At 38.2% G+C, this 19,537-nt stretch overlaps 1 protein-coding gene across 1 annotated transcript; it reads left to right on the top strand.

Annotated features, from left to right (window-relative positions):
* The first annotated feature begins 852 nt into the window (after positions 1-852).
* slc6a3 (solute carrier family 6 member 3) lies at positions 853-14,031 on the top strand. The gene is made up of 15 exons (XM_053326537.1): positions 853-903; positions 1,553-1,763; positions 3,080-3,211; positions 5,154-5,370; positions 6,967-7,105; positions 7,419-7,553; positions 8,582-8,685; positions 9,378-9,502; positions 9,902-10,014; positions 10,122-10,250; positions 10,411-10,510; positions 12,772-12,872; positions 13,396-13,563; positions 13,735-13,806; positions 14,008-14,031. Exons 1-15 carry the CDS (start codon positions 856-858, stop codon positions 14,029-14,031), a joined length of 1,818 nt encoding a protein of 605 aa, XP_053182512.1. The 5' UTR covers positions 853-855.
* Positions 14,032-19,537: the final 5,506 nt, after the last annotated feature.

Raw genomic sequence — 19,537 nt, 5'->3', positions numbered from 1 at the left:
AATTAAATTGAGGAGCTTTCACCTGTTATTATTCCAAGGTGAGTAAAAGTCTTATTGTTAAATGTGTTATATTTTATTTGAAGAATAATTTTATTTAGAATGACGTATTGGGTTATACTGTATGTTATCTTGTGGTAGAATGTATGGAGTATATGATTTGGCAGCATTTGTAACAGTTCAGTAGGGTATCCACGGTTTGTATGATTTATCTTGACAGGCTGGTGTAACAGTTGTTTGATAAAAATCTTCATAAAATCCTTATGAGAGCAGATGAAAATTTTGTTTCAGCAAAAACAGTCAGACATATTAAAAAACAAAAACTCTAAAATGTAACTAAAATGTAATTTTTCTGCTTTGGAAAATTAAAAAATATTTTTTTCAGGTTTGAACAATACTCCACTGCTTATGCGGATACTTGTACTCAAAAAGCATTTTAGTGAAAAGTTCTGAACTACAACATGTGTAATGTGGCAATAAAGGGTTAGTTGTCGCTGGGTCAAATCTGTGTGCAAAATGGCGATCAACAAGTGTGAAATGAAATGAGCATGCTGTGATGGCCCTGCAGAGATGCTCCCCCACCCCTCTTCTTACCCTCCGCTTGGATCCCATCACTCACCATTGCTTTTCTCCACTCTCCTCTTGCTCTCTCTGTATTTCACAAATTTCACAAGCAAATTTATAAAACATAATTTTTCATATTGTATTTCTTCAGTTTATTAAAGGTGATTTCATTGCTTAAAATTGATTCCCCTCTTCAGCTACATGTACCTGCCTTCATTTACCACAACCACTGTTATTTTACTCTTGAAGGCTGTGCCACCCTCCATGCTGACAGAGAAAGTCCCTGTTGGCCTGATGTCCTCAGTTGTAGCCCCAGCCGCCAACACCATGGGCCCAAAAGAGGTCAGTGCATATCTGATGATCACATGTAATGAATACATGGCATGAGATTCAATCTGAAAAATCTTCAATCACCATGTGGTGCAAGCTTCTTAAATGACTGTTTTTCTCACTGATTTTGGCTGTCTGACTCCATTTATTGCAGACATAACTGGGTTTGGGGTAGTAAAAAGTACCATAATGGCCATTAAAGCCAAAGACCTAAAAGCCAGAAGTGACTTATTGACTTCTTCAAATTTTAAGCAATACAACTTCCTTTTTCCTACTCAATAGCATAGATGGCTTACCAAAAAACCTCAGCTGTTGCATGAAGCATTGATGAAATGAGGGTTATAGTCACTGTCATGTGGGCGAAGTGAGAGAATAATTGACTGTGACTGAAAGCGATGGTTCACCCTGTGCTCAGTCATTTAATTACGTATGTATGCGTGTACAAGTGAATAGTTATATGCATGCAAATGTATAGGATATGCATGTGTGTTTATTGTATATATGCCCTTTATGTTTCTTTACATTGTGTAATAAACCAAAATCAACTTTCATAATGAATCAAAAGGAAGAACAAGAGCACAGTATATGATTATCCCATGTTTCAAGCAGACTCTACATTGTATCTGACTGGTTATGAACTCCATGACTTATAACCATTCAGGTGGAGCTGATCCTTGTGAAGGAGCAGAATGGGGTTCAGTTTACCTCAACCACTCTAGTGGCTCCAGCTCCATCTCAGACCAACGCCAGTGGAGAGGAGGAGAGGGAGACCTGGGGGAAAAAAATTGACTTCCTCCTTTCTGTGATTGGATTTGCGGTGGACCTTGCCAATGTGTGGAGATTCCCCTACCTCTGCTACAAGAATGGAGGAGGTGAGATACAGTGAGATGAGAGAGCTGGTGTTGGACCATGTGTAAAGACGTCTACACCTCTACCTCCCCTACACTGAGGGAGGTGGATGCTGGATTGAGAGGGGACTAAGGTGGGAAGAGAAAGAGGTGTGGTGTGTGAGAAAATAAAATCATCCTCCTCTCATCTACAAGAATAGTTGGGGTAGAAACTGAAGGGATGATGGCTAAGTATATGTCCATGTTTGTGTTAAAAAGGAGAGAAAAAGGTGAAATGAAGCTGGAATTTATTCACACACATGTACACACTGTATGTTTTCACCTGCATGTACTATACACACATGTGTCTACACACAGTATTTCCTCATGAATGCAGGTGTGTTTTTGTTTGTTTATGTGTGTGTATATGTGTGTTTCAGCTCTTTGTGTATTCTGGTTGGTGTTTGAAATTTTGTCAACCCTTTACAGAGATCAAAATAGGGGAAAAACCACCACAGCTGCTCCAAATAGATTAGCTCTAACAACCACGGCCACTAATTATGGCTGTTTAACATAGAGCTCTCATTATGTTTAAGAGCTCTAAATGATACTGTGGCCACAGCCAAGACTGACACCATGTTCCAAGGGACACTGTGCGTCCTCAAACCTAGCATGTTGCCATACCTGTATTTATAGAAATATTACTGACTTTATTTGGGGCAATCAATTATTGATTTTCTGGGCCTTGTATGCCTTTATGTGTGTTGACAATAGAGAGATGACAGGAAACGATGGGAGAGACAGATGGGAAAAGAAATTCAGCATAGGTTCCAGATGCAAACCAGAGATGTTTTGGTTCATGGTCAGCATCTGAACCCATAAGCCACTAAAGTGCCCTGCTCCATGGTGATACTGGTGTGTTATGTAAACCATCATTTGTTGCAGTATAATATTTCCATAAATCTTGAATATTACTGCAATTCCTAATCTAAAAATATAATGATAATACTTTTTCAGTTTAACAAAGATTGTTATCATAGATAAGTGATGTAATAAAAGGTACTGCCACAGCTGACACTCCCCTGCTGTGGAGTTTCTCGTCAGTGGGCTCTCAGCATCAACCATGATATGTCATAATTTGCATTTGGTGTGAAGTAAGAGAATTGGTTTGAGTCATTAACTGGTGGAAAATAAAAATGGTTCTGTTTCCTGTGTCAGCCTATTGTTTATGTAGGTTTATGTAATTATTCTCAATATCTAAATCAATTTCTTGATGTCAGTTGTATGTATAAAGATCAGGAAACTTTATTTAGAGATGAAATCTCACTTGCATGTGTGTGTGTGTGTGTCTGTCTGTACAGGTGCATTCTTGGTGCCGTACCTGTTCTTCATGGTGATAGCAGGCATGCCTCTCTTCTACATGGAGCTGGCTCTGGGACAGTATAACAGAGAGGGGGCTGCAGGGGTCTGGAAGATATGTCCCATTTTTAAAGGTAGGATGTGACATGTCATGTGCATGTATTGGACACATATTCATCAAATACACACACACACACACACACACACACACACACACAAACACGAACACTGGAGGGTACACACATGCAAATAGATTTTCTTGACACCTGCATGTTTTCACAGGAATGCAAGCACTTGGATATTTTTATATTTCTTGTCCCCTTAATATGTCTGTCATGGCATGAGCTCCCTCCATATACATGTCTGTCTACCTACGTGCCTGTCTGTCTGATAGTATACTGATAGTAATCTACATGTCTTTCTGTCTGCTTGTCTGCCCACATGCTTGGCCGTCCACATGCCAGTCTCTTTTGTCTGCTCGTCTCTGTGTTGAGCAGCGACAGGCATTGTTTATCCTCCCAGAACAGCAGGTTCTGTTGGCACTCAGATGGAAAGCAAATGAAAATTGGGCTTTTAGACTCTTGTCCTGATTGTCCAAATCCGTCTGTCAAACACTGGCGTGGGTACTTTTCAACACATCAATAAGCTAAGCACAGTTTAGGAGAATGCCATCCAAACACACATTAATGGAGAAACAAACATTAAAATCAATTCCTGTTTCTGAGCAAAGTCATTGGTTGGAAATATAATAATACACTTTGTTTGGTTCAACCTTTTATTTTTTGATATTTATCCATTGCTGTCTTCTTACTATATATACTGCTCTGATATTAATTTCCTTTGATTACTTTGAAAAATCACAGTCTCACATGGATCCATGTTGTGTTTCACTTAAATCCATATTGATCACTTCGATGTGTATTTAAAGAGACATCAGAAATGTCATCATTACCAAAAGACTACCTGTTGCTTCATTATATGTCGCTGTACGGCTGTCTTTTGCCAGATCATGTCCTTGCTGGTGTGAAGGTGGCCCATAGTGTATACGTGTTCCTCAATGTGTTTCTGTGTGTGTGTGTGTGTCTGAGCATGTGCCTCCTGTGTGTGAACATGTGCCGTCTGTCAGGGACCCACTGAGTACGTTGACGTCCTAATCACACGCTTCACTCGCTCTCTGTCTCTCAGCAGGGGGATAACAGTAATTATTCAAATACACACATACACATGCCCATATTGACAGTAATTATTCTGATCAACAAGCTGGTTTCCTCTCAGGATCAATGCATTTGAAGAAAAGGACTGAGGAGGGTAGACAGGGAGAGATGGAGAGATAGCATGGCCGCATGTGGCGCTAATAAGAGGCATCGCTCCCTGGACAAATATCACATCCACATTACAAAGGAATCAATAAGGCACAGTTGTGGTCATGCCTCTCAGCTAAGGTTAACAATTACATCCACCCTTAGAAGAGTGGACACGTTTCACTTTTATAGAAGGGTAGATATGTTGATAATTATGGCATGAAGAGGCAATCTTTAGAAGTTGGGAGACTTTCTTTGAGACCGCAGGCATGTATCATAGGCTACTGTATTCATGCTGAGTGAGAGATTGTGCACTCTGTTTGCAGAATGTCAGAATACAGTCACAGTTCAGCTGAGAAATGCCCAAGTTTGAGCCTTATCTGGAACAGTCTCTCTTTTAATTACTCGTAAAGGTTTGTCAAGTAACTTATACCCCAAAATTATAGCTTGATTAGCTTTAACATTCATGAAAGTAACAAACAAATAAGAATATGTTTTTCTTTATAATCACACATAGATCAGTAGACAAAATGTAAGATTAACACTTCCATTTCCATTTTGTTCACTCTACATAGGGCTTTATGTGTGTTGGAAGTATGAGTGAAAAAAGTGACTCTGTAATAACCATCCAAGAGATAAGCAACACTCTTAGGTCTTTGCTGATCAGCTACAGCTAATCAAAACAAGGCATACAACACTAATATGTTTGATTGTTTACTTGAATGTCCACCTGGACTATCCCTGTCTGAAATGTATATTTATGTTTTTCTAATAGGTGTAGGCTTTACAGTGATCCTCATTTCCCTGTACGTTGGCTTCTACTATAACGTTATCATCTCCTGGGCGCTGTTCTACCTCTTCTCCTCGTTCACCGCCGAGCTACCCTGGGTTCACTGCAACAACTCCTGGAACAGTCCAAACTGCTCTGACTGGGCTGACAACAGCACAGTTAACGACATTTACAAGGCCACCCCTGCTCAGGAGTACTTTGAGTAAGTGGATCTGAACTTATGATTTAGCATCTATTCATTTATATGATTATAATAGCCAAGCTTATATTAAAACTGAACAGTTAATTGCAGGGGTTCATGCAATAATGATATGTAGTGTTGCAGAGTTGGCTCAATGCACTAATTCTGTGGAATAACTGAGTGATACCTTACAATATGTAGTTGTGAATAATAACAAATGAATATATTCAGAAATGAACATCAGGTATTTTTCCTCAAAATGGATCCAGAGTTTGGCTGCATTTACCTCATACAGCCTCCCTCTCTGTGATGCTGACCAGGTGTGTCTTATTCCACCAAGTGAGGGCTGTTTTGTTGTGACAGTTGAGACAGTTGAGACATATCATCCATGCTAGTTTGAAATAGCAGTGTGCTATTTACATACAACCACCTGCAGACAATTTGACCATATCAGTTGAAAACTGACTGATCTTATTCAAATACAGTGTGTGTCTCTGAAATTATCTGAATCAAGGCGTGAACAATGTACAGGGATTTTTTAGTCTTTCAAGTGACACATGTAATTTGATTTTATCTGATGCAATACAAAAGTACTCTCATACCTATTATACATATGTTTTATTGCTGGAACTCTGTCTGCAGCTTCCCATCTTGAGTTCAGATTTTGCATCATTTGCAACAGATGTACAACTTCCTGGTCAACGTCTCTGGGGCCTCACATGTTCCTTTACAATGATGGACCCCCAGGATATCAAGAATCAGGTTCAGGTCCAGGAATAAAGTGTCCGTACATACATCCTCATTTGCTAGACTATGGCCATATGGATCCTGAATGCACCTGGTATTAGTGGAGCACATTAGCAATGTTTTCAATCAAGGTAACCTATAAATATTCCTTAGTGAAAGTCAAAGTGCGCTCAGTAGAACTCATAACTTCAACGACAATGTAACTCAAAGTTCTGAGAACACATCTTAGTTCTCTGTCCAAGTGCTCTCTTGTGCTTGAGTCCTACAGTTTTGCTTGCATAAAGAGCTATTATGACAGATTTTAATTTTTTTCAAATTTAAACCAGGCTTCCATTACTTCCTTATAATCTAAGGAGCTTTATGTCATGTTTGTCTAACATTGCAGTTCACAGTCTTGCAGTTTTTTATCATAGGGTCCATCACTTTTATGAGCACTTACAGCTGGTGTCTGATCATGTTGAGTCAGAATTAGGACTGCCATTCAATGGCTTTATGGGAAATATCCAATATCTCTTAGGTGTTCAAAGAGTGGGACATCCTGAACTCCTTCGAATACTATACTGCATGTGTCATGTAGTATGCCTTTTATATCAACCATTGGTGCAGTTGTTCCTGCAATTGTTTTCATATCTCATTTGGAAGTAGAAGTGGAGGCCCAAGTGTGATGTATTACATTGAGCTGTGCATTGTTTGGGGCCATAAAGCATGAACTTTGTGTCAAGAGGAGGCCTTCTGCAATAAGGATAGTAACTATAGTGCTGAAATTTGTAAGGACTTGTGGTCTAACCGATTTTGACTGCGGAATGGTAAATTTGATATTTGAAATAAACCATTGTAGCCTTGGTTCTTAATAATATTCTCTTCCCATAGACGAGGAGTGTTACACATCCAGGACAGTAACGGTATTGATGACCTGGGTCGTCCACGCTGGCAGTTGACTTCCTGTCTGGCTGTGGTGATTGTTCTCCTTTACTTCAGTCTCTGGAAGGGAGTCAAGACTTCTGGCAAGGTAGGGAATTACATACTGCAGTAGTCATGTTAGATAATAAGAAAACCAGAGAAATGGTCCAAGTGAGTTTTAACACCTTTGAAACAATACTTTACTTACTTTAAAGATATATGTAGCAAGGAAATACTCCACTCCAGTTTAAATCCAATAAACTGTGTGTGTGTGTGTGTGTGTGTGTGTGTGTGTATGTGTGTGTGTATTTTCACCCTAACTTGAATGCATGTGGGTGATTCTGACCGTTTGTGTGACTTTCATTCTCTCCGTAAATTTGTGGTTATTCTGTATGTGTGTGTGTCTTTGGTGACCCATTCAGGTTGTGTGGATCACAGCCACCATGCCCTATGTGGTCTTGACTGTGCTACTTCTCCGAGGAGTCACTCTGCCTGGAGCCATCGATGGCATTAAGGCCTACCTCTCGGTGGACTTCCTGAGACTCTGTGACGCCAAGGTGAGTGTTAACAGGAGGGCGGGGGACACACAAGAGAGATGGGCGTATAGTCAGTTTACTATAATAACTAACAACTGAAGAAACCAGAATAAAGGAACCAGAAAATATTCACATTAAGAAGCTAGAGCCAAATGGGTTTTTTGTTTGTTTGTTTGTTTTTTGCATTTAAAAAAAGACAATGAATACATTATCAAAATAGTTTAGATTTTTCTGCAGCTCTACAGATGGCAAAAATTAATCAGGGCATTGTTCCTACTCAGCACATTTAGTGAAATGTTAAATTCTATGCTAGGACAGGAATGGAGAATCGTGAGATGAGAGAATGGAGCTAAGAAGAATGTGTAAGACATAATGATGGCGGGACAGGGGGCAGCAAAAGTAAACAACCTGAACACACATAAGAAGTATACACAACACAATGATTCCCCACCTCTACTACCAAACTGAAAAACCTTTCATTTTGATATGCATGGTTGAATGACAAAAGCCTGATGTGGAATCATCCCTGTAAACTTAATTTACACAACAGTTTGATTAATGCATACAATCTACATTATGTTAACTGTCTGTCTGCTGTAGAGCTTACTGGCAAACACAACATTCAATGTTAAGTACAGGCAAAATAAAATTGAGTGACAAATGTGAGAAAATTGTTTGTGTAACCAATTCCTAATATTTTCCTTATCTGTGAAACCTGCTATCACATCTTATAACATCTTATTTACCTTAATAGCAGACACTAAGGAGCTCAATAAGTAAGCATGCAGGACTAAAGGTATCAGTTATGGAGAATGAGAGTGAAAGCAAGAAGGAGAGAGATAGAAAGATGCATGGCAGCAATTGGAGAATTAGATTAGATAGATGCATGGAGCAGTAATTTGCAAAATTACCCCCCTGTATTCACAAGCGTCTTTCATCTACTGCCGTTGAATGAGTTTCCTGCAATTATCCCTAATAATGGCTTTTTTCCTCTCCTGTGCCTTTTGTTTGCCGCTTCACACAAGTGTACTTGCTCTGTCGCTCCCCAGGTCTGGATTGAGGCAGCGACGCAGATCTGTTTCTCGCTGGGAGTGGGATTCGGTGTGCTAATTGCCTTTTCCAGCTACAACAAATTCAGCAACAACTGTTACAGGTAAAGACACACACGGAGAGACTGGGGGAGATTCACAGAGATGGACAGATTATGATGATGAGTTGCTTCTATGCACACGCACATAAACGCACACATGCAACATCAGCAGGTGAATTACAATAACCTTTGAAGCTCCTTGAAACCCGCTATGTCTTTGACACCATGCTGTGCAACAGACAGCCATAACACCAATGAAAACTGTCGCACTCTTTGAAAATCAGCAGCATCTCACAGGAGGCTTTTATCTCCGTATTTGCCTGTTTTGCTTTTTCTAATATCTGACACATGTCTGACAATGTCCACCCTGAGGATTTCTCCTTGAGCATAACACCAAATCATTGAGAATGTATGGTATTTATATTAACTTTTAAAGACAATGTGTGAGTTCAAATATGTTTAAAATTACTTTGGACAGGTTATCCCAACAGAAGGCATTGGGCCAACAGGGCACTATGTCACATAGACACTTATAGGTTAGGTTTAGAGACACTTACTGAGTGACAGAACAATCAATAAAATCAAGCAATGTTCTAGAAGTTATTCAGCTTTTCATATAGAGAAACTGTTCTTGACCCACTCCTGATATACTCTTTAAATGACTGACAATTATGTAAATATTGACTATTGTATGTGTTGGCTGATGACTGAGAGCTCTTTTTATTTCATCTTATTTGATTTTTTTATCAATACAGAGATGCCATTATTACCAGCTCCATCAACTCCTTAACCAGTTTCTTCTCTGGATTTGTGGTCTTCTCCTTCCTTGGGTATATGTCCCACAAACACAACGTGGCTCTGGATAAGGTTGTCAGAGATGGTATGTAATATAGTGTTCATATACATGGTGTAGATATTTCTATAGATTTCCTCAAGCCTGTTCAATTGAGTTTGTAATTACACTACATATTGTTTTAAACACCCCACAGATAGCAATGCCAGAAATGTTATTTATTCCAGAAGTCAGCAATATTTAAGATGAGCTTCAGTTTCCAAGACTGTAATCAATGAAGAAAATCCACAGTGAACCCAGAGACTGAATTCAAATGCCACGAGTCATCCATCAAAGTCAATGACAACTCTTCCCCTTACTGCATGCATATGCTGTAAAGAAGATTTACTCCAAACACAAATCACAAATTTGAGTGTTTCTTTAATGCTATTTTCTGCTTTATGTGCTTCCTTTTCCTACTTCCCTTTTTTATTATTGGCTCTTTAGGTGCTGGGTTGGTGTTTGTCATTTACCCAGAAGCTATTGCAACATTACCTGGATCATCAGTGTGGGCAGTTATTTTCTTCATCATGCTACTGACACTGGGCATTGACAGTGCTGTGAGTATGGATCTGTATACTATAGCACAGCAATTAAAGGACTTCTACTGTGGCTTGTTTGGTCAACACTCACTGTTTCCTTCTCATTTTTGTGTCTTCTCTTGTAGATGGGTGGGATGGAGTCAGTGATCACAGGGTTGATTGACGAGTTTAAATTCCTCCACAAGCACAGAGAACTGTTCACTCTCTTCATTGTCACTGCCACCTTCCTCATATCCCTCTTCTGTGTTACAAATGCAAGTATCATACCTCAGAGATTTTTGGCTGTGTGAACTAAGACTGTGCCTCTCTTTTGCCTAATGTAACCTGTTTACTTAAACATAATAACCCTAACCCTTAACTTGTTAATATACAGTATGCTGTATTGTCAATTCATTGTGTGTTCTCTCTCTCTAGGGTGGGATGTATGTGTTTACTCTGCTGGACCACTTTGCAGCAGGCACATCAATTCTCTTTGGAGTGCTTATTGAAACCATCGGCATTGCATGGTTCTATGGTGAGAAAGATAGACATGTTTTCATGGCCAGCCATGCAGATGCTATATTAAGGGTTTGATAAGAAATCTGTTGGTTGAGGTGTGCTGTGCCTCAATGTAACACAGTTCTATTAGACATAAGGTTACTGCAACTAGAAGTTATATTCCTACTAAAGGTTTTTTACTCTTTAGTGTCTGGCCAGCTCCATGTTCATGTTGTCAAGGTGCTAGGCTATACTTTAGCTGCAGCACTCATAAGAGCTCAGGGAGATGAAATGGCCAGGGCTGTGACTGCTGTCAGAGTTACCTCTGTGTTCACTCAGCACTGTTGAGCCACCACATAAAGATAATTGCAGCTGAAGACAAGTTCGTAACTTTGGCTTGAAAATCAAGGGGGACATAAAAAGGGGTCTCTGGGGCCCTACCTCCCAAAAAAACTGTGATTTGAATCCCATGTCCTGCATTTCTACATACATTTATGGATGACTGTAACCAATACACAATCCAGGAAATAATGAATCTGGTCATCATGCTAAATTTTGCCAGAATAGTAAATCAACAGGTGTATGTGTGTGTACTAAATTACTGAATAGTGTTCTGTTCAACCAGCTCACATTCCCTTTCTTTATTTTCATCCCCTCTCCAAAGAAAGACATTCAATTTAACAGTTACTTATGGCATTTCATTTGTATGAACTGACACACCAGGAGTTAGCTGTCTAATAGCTGGATTGTGGATTGTTGTGGACTGGAATTGGGGGTGAGCTCAATAGTCAATTTCTCTTCAGGTACTTTGATTTTTTAAAAGTTGTTTGCTTAGGCCCTGTGCTGAGCTGATTAACCTCTTGTTGTTCTTTAAATTTGACAAAGTAATAGTCATAAGGGTTGTCCTCACTGAAGGTAGATTGGCTTGAGCTACTTTTGTTTATGTGTCTTTGTAAATTAATACCTAATGGTAACTGCTGATAATGAAAGATAACGGATATTTGCAATCACATGTATTTTTACCTCACTGCACCACCAGCTGAGAACAAGAAAAAGTGAATTTTCATGGAGTGTGAAAACTTGACCCCATTTTGAAACACCAGCAGGCACAGAATATGATCAAAATCAATCTGAAGGTCAGAAAAAACAATTGACCTGAACTTCTGTTTTGAGTTTCTTGTTTCATGTCTACTGAACCTGACTGTGGAGAGATGCATAAAGGGCTAAATAGTAACCAGGCCTCAGGCAGTGGGGTCAGCATGTTGCCCCATTTTGGTGGGTCCTGACCTTGGCAAGCCAGATAAATCAAGCCTAAGGCTTCAGTGGGCCTTTTCCCCATTCTCAAAACTGCTGACAGGAACCCATGACCCCTGGCCACTGTGGTCTTTCGCTTTGCTATCCACTACATAAGTACATTTAGCTGTGCTGAATACCTGGTAGTCAGCCTGGATATGTTCCTCTGCAGTGAGAGATGCCTTCCAGGCAGAAAAGCACAATAAAAATGTACAGCCATGGGTATGAGAGAAGAGAAAACGTCATGAGGTAAATATGGTGCAGCAGTTTATTGAAATTGACTCTGCAGAAGAGTGACTTCAGTAACTTTAATTGTGAATTGTATTTTTGCTATAGAGAGCATACAAAAACATTGTCTGCCTTAATAATATTTTCAATATTTGATAGTCTCCAGTGGGAATGTACCAAACTTTAAACAGTGCTCCTCTGACCTGTTGTAAACTTTCATTTATATGGCATTTCCCAAAATTAAAATTTGAGAGTGATCCAGTGAGTCAAGTGGCACCTGAATACTTAGCAGCTTGACATTAGAAGTTAAAAGTCGCCGAAACTGCTTCAGGGTCTTTTGAGCACCCTCTGTGCCAATAATAAGTGGGGCCATTTTATCATAATTTGAATTGAGGAAGTTTTGAGACATTCAGCTTCTCATACGGGTCAGTCCTTCAGATCAGTTAGTTTGCTGCATCATGTTTGACAGGCCAGTACATCTGAGTGTCATCTGCATATTAGTGACAATATATATATCAAAACAATTAATTAAAAGGCCCAAACTTAGCATACACAGTACCAGTACTGCAAATCAAAAATTAAAAATGTGGACCAAAACAGACCCTGAACACACTCACTAGCTCAATACAGCAGCATCAGACATGTCATCACAAACCACTACAGAATATTGTCTATTTGATACACATGATATAAACCAGCTACAGTGAAAGCAAACCAGGCGGGCCAGGCTACTGTCCTGGCCAGTCAAGTAATATAGAATATTTATGTGTGTTTCAGGAGTGGACCGTTTCAGTGACGACATTGAAGAGATGATTGGCCAGCGACCAGGTCGGTACTGGAGGCTGTGCTGGAAGTTTGTCAGCCCCTGCTTCCTGCTGGTGAGTCTGTGCACAGACTTGTACAAAAGAACGCACTAATTGCCGTCTAATCGTCTCTAATGCCTGAATTATTTTGACGCGTGTGTCTCAGTCTGGAACTGCATGTTGCTCTGACAGGTTTGGCATCTGAACTTTTGAAGGACCCCCCTCAAGATACATCAAATATTATTATATCCACATTAGATGGCAGTAAGAAATTATTTTGATTTTAATAATGGGGAGGATAAGAAGTCCTCCTTGGGCAGAATTTAGTTGGAATATATGGCTTAGCATCCATCACATCATCCACTCCTTAGGTAATTTTAAAGGTTTAACAACAGTAAGAATTGCCACCATTTTAACCACATGTGGAAATCACAATGCTAACATCCTGTGTAAAAATTAGCATAGCACCATTAAATTAATTTGCTTTTGGGGACATCTGGCTAGTATACCCGTTCTGTTCATAAAGATTACCAGTATATCTTTGAACTAATAGTTTCTCAAGTCTTTTGCATTGATTTGTAACAATTTTCTCTCATAGTTCATGGTGGTGGTGAGCTTTGCCATGTTCAACCCTCCAAACTATGGCTCCTACATGTTTCCTCCATGGGCTAACATGGTGGGGTGGTGTCTGGCCATTTCATCAATGACCATGGTGCCTCTCTATGCCATCTACAAACTCTGCACATTGCCTGGAAAGTTCTGCGATGTAAGTGTGAGCTATAGTACGTCTTGGCAAAAGTGGGGTGAAGTAAAATGAACTGTTGTAATTAGTGGTATAAATAATAATTTAACATCTCTTGCTTTGTTATGATGGATTTAAGATCAAACATTTGCCCCTCAATCACTCAATTGTTCCTCTCCCATTCTACTGGAACAGAGACTGGCTTATGCCATCACCCCAGAGACAGAGCATCATTTGGTAGACAATGGGGAGGTTCGGCAGTTCACAGTAAGTGCTGACTTGATTACTATTTATCATTATCATACTCACTTTTGTTTATAGCTTAAAGTTGAAACTTTACATGTCTGCAGTTTTAAATTTAGGATTTTTAGCCTATTTCAATTCAGTTTAATTCAGTAATTACAATTACTTCAGACTAGTACTATACTGTATGTGTTATTTCATGGCCATATTCCACTTTTCCTACAGCTGCATCACTGGTTGGTGGTCTGAAAGCTAGAGAGAGAGAGAGAGAGAGACAGAGAGAGAGCAAGAGAGAGAGAGAGAGAGAGAAATTGAGAGTGAAAGAGTGAGAGAGAGAGAAAAAGAGAGAGAAATGCAGTGTTGAGTTTGGGTGGGTGAATGCATGCACAGCAAAAGTCCGAAGAGCTAAGAAGAAGGAGAAGAAGAAGATGGAGAATAGTTTAAATTGATCACAATGGTGGCGGTGGTGGGAGTAGTTTAAAAGTGCCGACAAAAACCCATAGAAATTGCAGTGTGCTTTAATTTTAACAGTGGATGTGTGAAGCTGTGTATTTACTCTCTTCACTGTTTTTTTTTATTAACTGATGAATGGGATCAAACAGGTAATGTGGTGTTTATCTGGCAACTTCCAAAAATACAGAATTCCTCAAAGAGATGCTATCTTTTAGCGTGTTGGTTATCTTCACTTTGCACTTGTAACTATTTTGTTCACCCATTCATAACAATTTGAAGTGAAAGCCACAGTTGAGAGGGGGCAGAATAGTTGTCAAGTGCAGAGTGACACATGAAAACACATTTTGCTATTGAACAGGGGTGAAGATGTTGCAGTGGTACACACATCATCAGGAACACTTCACTTCTAAAATGCAGTATCTGTTTTCAGATATAGGCTTTTTTTCAATTAATTCAATTTGATTTTTTCTCAATACTGTTGATTAAGTTATTAATGTTTAAGCAGTCAGTTGCATTATTTTTTTATTTTCATATTGTTATTCTAGGTCAAAACTCTTAAAGTGCTTAGCAGTCAGCCATAGAATGAGTGCCACATGTTTATCTGAATCCTAGTCATATCTTATTTAATAAATTATTAGCTTTCTCTTTTTAATGACTGTTATGATACACACAATTCCTGCAGACACTGCATATTGAAAAAATATTTACTATTGTTTATATCTAAGTAAATGTTCGCACAGCTGGTTACTTTTTCCATAAACTACAATGAGTCATCAGTCACAAATCAATTGAATTGATTGTCTGAAAATAAAAATAATTTCCTGCGTTTCTACTTTTACTGAATTGACCAACAACAGCAAAAACATCTGACCAGTAATATAGGTTGTTAGCTTTTAGTATGATATCATGAGTGGGTCAATTGAAATACTACAATCAGACTGATGGGTGAATATATTCTATGAAAGAAAAAAATACTAATGTTAAACCCTAATTATCAGTGTTAAAGTGTAAAATTCAATATGTCAGTGTTTATATTAAATTTACATAATCAGACTTACATAGTGTTGAACAATTGCTTAGGAACCATAGAAACTTAATGAGTGAGCAAAACCCCATTTGAAACTTGTCAACTTCGGAGTAATTGTCTCTGACAAAATCGTCAGCCACACTGCTGATTTAATCAACCAAAGGCTAAAATGAACTCAGAAATGCGGGTACGGCTTCCTCACATGAGAATATTTGCCAAGGGATTTTCTTTTTTTGAATTGGAAGACCACTTGATTGTTAACTTTATAGTACCAGGTTAATCTCTCGCTTTCCCAAGTTTTCACAAATTGGTGCCAGTGTACTTTTTTAAAATTTTAAATATGCCTACAAAGTTTCAGCAGGTGGTAATTGGAGGCTTAGACTGTCACTTTTCCTCCAGAAAGCATAAAGCTTTAATTTTACCGTTTACAAAATATCATTCAGTATTTCAAGACTGTTTAAAAAGCTGCTTTTTATTGAACTGCAAATGAATAGGTGTGTCATGTCATTTATGAAGTAAATTAAGATGTATATCTGTGTAAGTTAATGTAATGTAGAGGGGCTTGTATCGTATTGTATTGTATGATATTAAATAACAAGACCAACAAGATTATATATATAATATATATACATATATAATATATATATATGGATTATTGCTTTGTTACTGTGAAGTTAATACATATTAGCCTTAAGGATCTTGATGAGAATTACATTACAAATCCATATGAACTTATGTTTGATCAGAAACCGTAAAACCGTATGTCCCAAATTGTATGCCTGTGCTGCTGTACTGTGCCTTGTGGTGTTTCTGACTGTATGACTTTGTTTTGTACTGTCAAATAAAGTATAATTAATGAAATTATTATATTTAAAATGTCCCTCTCTGTTTTAGCTTTTTCTCTTTTCTTCTCTAAAAACATTTCCTGTACTACTTTCTATCCCTCTTTCCCTTTCACTGCAGTGGTTTTCTAAAAAGTCAGTAAGATCACATAAGACAACTGAAAATTACCTCTTTCTTTTTCTCCTGGAAATTACATTTTATTGTTGTTCTAACATTTTGGAAATTACATGAAGTGTGATTCCTAAATGGAAAACAAAATCTGCAATATATCAGTTACATACATACATACATTCAACAGGATTGATGTTGCTGAATCATTGTACACTATGGCCTCTGGTCTGCATTGCCCCATTTGAATGTTTTTTGTTAGGTTATGCTCAGCAAGTATGTCAAATGTAGCATTATTTGCTCATTCAAATACTTATCAACATAGTCAAGTCAACAAAGTCATATTGTGAAACTAAATGTATATCATCCCACAACTTGTGAGACTTTCTCAGGGACATTTCACATCAGAAGTTTCTGTCAGCAGCTGCAGAAATAGATACTAAAATTCCTCTTTAAATCTCCTGAAAGCTTAACATCAATGATCCATCACTCAATAATCTAAAATGGCACATTGGTAGTCTGGCCTCCAAACCAATCTATATGCAAGTAACATCTTCAATCCAAACAAATAAAAGCACAAATTGAGAAAAGTAAGCACAGCCCTAACATAGCATGGAGTGCCTATAATTGTTGTGGGGTTTTTCAAAATTGGTCAGCATGACCCTGAATCAAGAGTGTTCATTACAGTAACCAAAGAGTCAACACACATTGTCTTAGGGACAATCCACACACACACACAGAGGACCCAATAACCGTAGCAGACAACATTTAGGGTTGATTACTATCTAAAATACTTTGGGATACATAGACATCTTATATAATCAATGGGTGGTCAGACCATCTCTTTTGAATTAGGTATTTATCCAAGGTTTACTCACTAAGCAACCAGTCATAGTCATTTGAACATGGAAGTCAAGCCTCCTGTTGTGTGTGTAGGAGTAGTGTCCTAAATATAGGCTCGTTCACCATTTCTTATTATAGATTATTTATCTGACTCTTAAGAGAGGAAAAGACAGAATTATTTTAGGTTTGTGGATAAAATGTATGTGTCATCTTCTTTATTCTTCCCCTATTTCATACCTGACCAAGCACAAATGACCACACTGTGTGTCTCATACTGTATGCTTACAGTGTTCTATAATAATCTGCAGCTGACAACAGCAGCAAAAATACAGATTTGTTTCAAACTGTCTTCCTGTTTATAGTTGTTGTTGTTGTTTTTAAATGCATTAATCAGTTAATCACATTAATGGTGATTACCCACTCTGCAAGTCTCTAAGGTTGAAACAAAACAGCTTTCATAGACAAGACAAGGAGCTGAAAATATTACATTAGCTTTAAGCTGAGAGAATGAATTGACCTGACCTGTTGAATGTGTTACTATACGACTAATGTTTGTGTCAGTAAAACGTTTGTTTTGTTTATTTTTTAATTTTGCCTCCAGCTGACACTGAACAACCTTGACACAGGTGAAAGACTATGACAGATCTTTCCTGGGTGGTTTCCAAATGTTGTCAAGCAAGAGCAATTGCAAAACAATTTTAGCCATGCGAGGATAGGGTTTAAAAAGGTGCCATTATCACATCCAATAAACAACAGCTATTATGTATAATTTCATGTCTTGCTGCTGACGTTGAAACTGAAAGATACACAAGGAAAGGTAGAAGGAAATGGGATTTTCTTATTTGGAAGTGCACTGCACTCTATGTGATATTGTTTTTGTCTTGGCATTGTGTCAAAGAGGATGCACACAATCAGCAACCAACCAGTGGCATTAATGGAAATATCTTTGGCTCTGCAAATACTGAAAATCAACAAATATTTATACATTATGTGATGTATGTTTGTAGATAAATATAAAAGTATGCATCATTTGAGTGATGGTGCAATGAGGATATTCTCTGAATAAAACATAGACATTCAAATAGATGACCATTAGCTCTAGTTTCACAGAACTGGCTATACATAGGCTTGTATCCCACAGTCTGAGAAATACTACGTCTGTGAGAATAAGTTTTGGACAAACAGGGTGAATAGAAGAAGCAACCACAACTTGTCACACTGTCTACATGATTTCCTGTGGAGACACCAATATAATGCTGAGAATGTATATGAAAAACATGAGAAGGACCAGAACAAGACAACTTTCTTAATTTACAAGAAATGTAAATTCACTGGTGAAAATTAGAAGGCTGCTTAAAAACTTTAATATGTGTTGATACAGTTTGGCTTGTTATTTGTTACACACTGCCCTCCACTGACACAGCAAAGGCGCTACACTCTAAGTAAAGAAGTCTATCTTTGAAAAACATCATGTCATCATTGTGTTATCATAAAGTTATCGCCATAACAACACCCCAGATGCCTGAGTCACATTCAAACATTTGATTTACCCATGTCAGAAGAGGTGTTGGTAAAGTGTTACTGGATCATAGTGAGGACATATTCTTTCCTATATTAACTGTGCTCAGATGTTCATCAATGTCATTTAAAAATCATCCAGAAAACTTACATTGTATTACTGTACAATTATAGCTAATTCCTCAAAAGGATACAGAAGCTATTGACTTCTACATCTCCATGTTTTATCTCACTCTCTACTGTCAAAAGACCAGAACACTATAACATAATAACAGTAGAACATATATTCACCTTGATCAACAGTATGTCTGTGTTAAATCCAGTAATTCATAATCATCTTTTAAAGTATGATTACAATTTATTTATCAGTTTGCTCCTGTATTTTTTTCATTTGTAATGTTAGATTATTATTCAGATGTTATGTGGCTGTTCCCCAGCTAAACAATTTTCTGATTCTTGATCCACATAACTATAGCACCATCAGGTGGCGTCAAGAAAGAATTGCATCTAAAGAAATAATACAACACAGGATGCAGCTGGCCTGTATGGAAGACACTATTATTTGTGATAGAGCTGTTTCGCACAAGCCAGCTGCCAACCTTCCTCAGTCCGATGGACTTGACTTGTCTTTTTTTTAATAGTCTTTTATATACATTACATATATGCAGTAGCCTACTATTTATTTGGGGCTTTTGGCCCTGACTGACCTTATTTGTGGCACACCGTCCAACACTCTCCAACACAACAATGTTGCTGCTGATTGCTGCTGACGAAAGATCTCATGATGAAAAAAAGGTGAAGGAGTAAGAAGAGGTTATTGGTGATTATTAGCTGCACTGGCACCATACAGCTGCTGGCAAAAGAGAATAGACTAAATACATAAATAAAATTAAAAATCACACAATTTAAACGGCAGAATGTTGTAGATACGTCCCAGTATCGTTTTATGGTATCAATCAATCA

This window comes from Scomber japonicus, chromosome 10 (assembly GCF_027409825.1).
Source record: "Scomber japonicus isolate fScoJap1 chromosome 10, fScoJap1.pri, whole genome shotgun sequence".
In the NCBI taxonomy this organism is placed as follows: domain Eukaryota; kingdom Metazoa; phylum Chordata; class Actinopteri; order Scombriformes; family Scombridae; genus Scomber; species Scomber japonicus.
This window is presented reverse-complemented; position numbering and strand designations above follow the sequence as displayed.

What these genes read in the sequence shown, in the direction of transcription:
- slc6a3 (XM_053326537.1), top strand. Translation starts at nt 856, where the DNA reads ATGTCCTCAGTTGTAGCCCCAGCCGCCAACACCATGGGCCCAAAAGAG. An exon ending in ACACCATGGGCCCAAAAGAG is followed by an intron (nt 904 to 1,552) that starts GTCAGTGCATAT and finishes ATAACCATTCAG; the next exon opens with GTGGAGCTGATCCTTGTGAA. An exon ending in CTGCTACAAGAATGGAGGAG is followed by an intron (nt 1,764 to 3,079) that starts GTGAGATACAGT and finishes CTGTCTGTACAG; the next exon opens with GTGCATTCTTGGTGCCGTAC.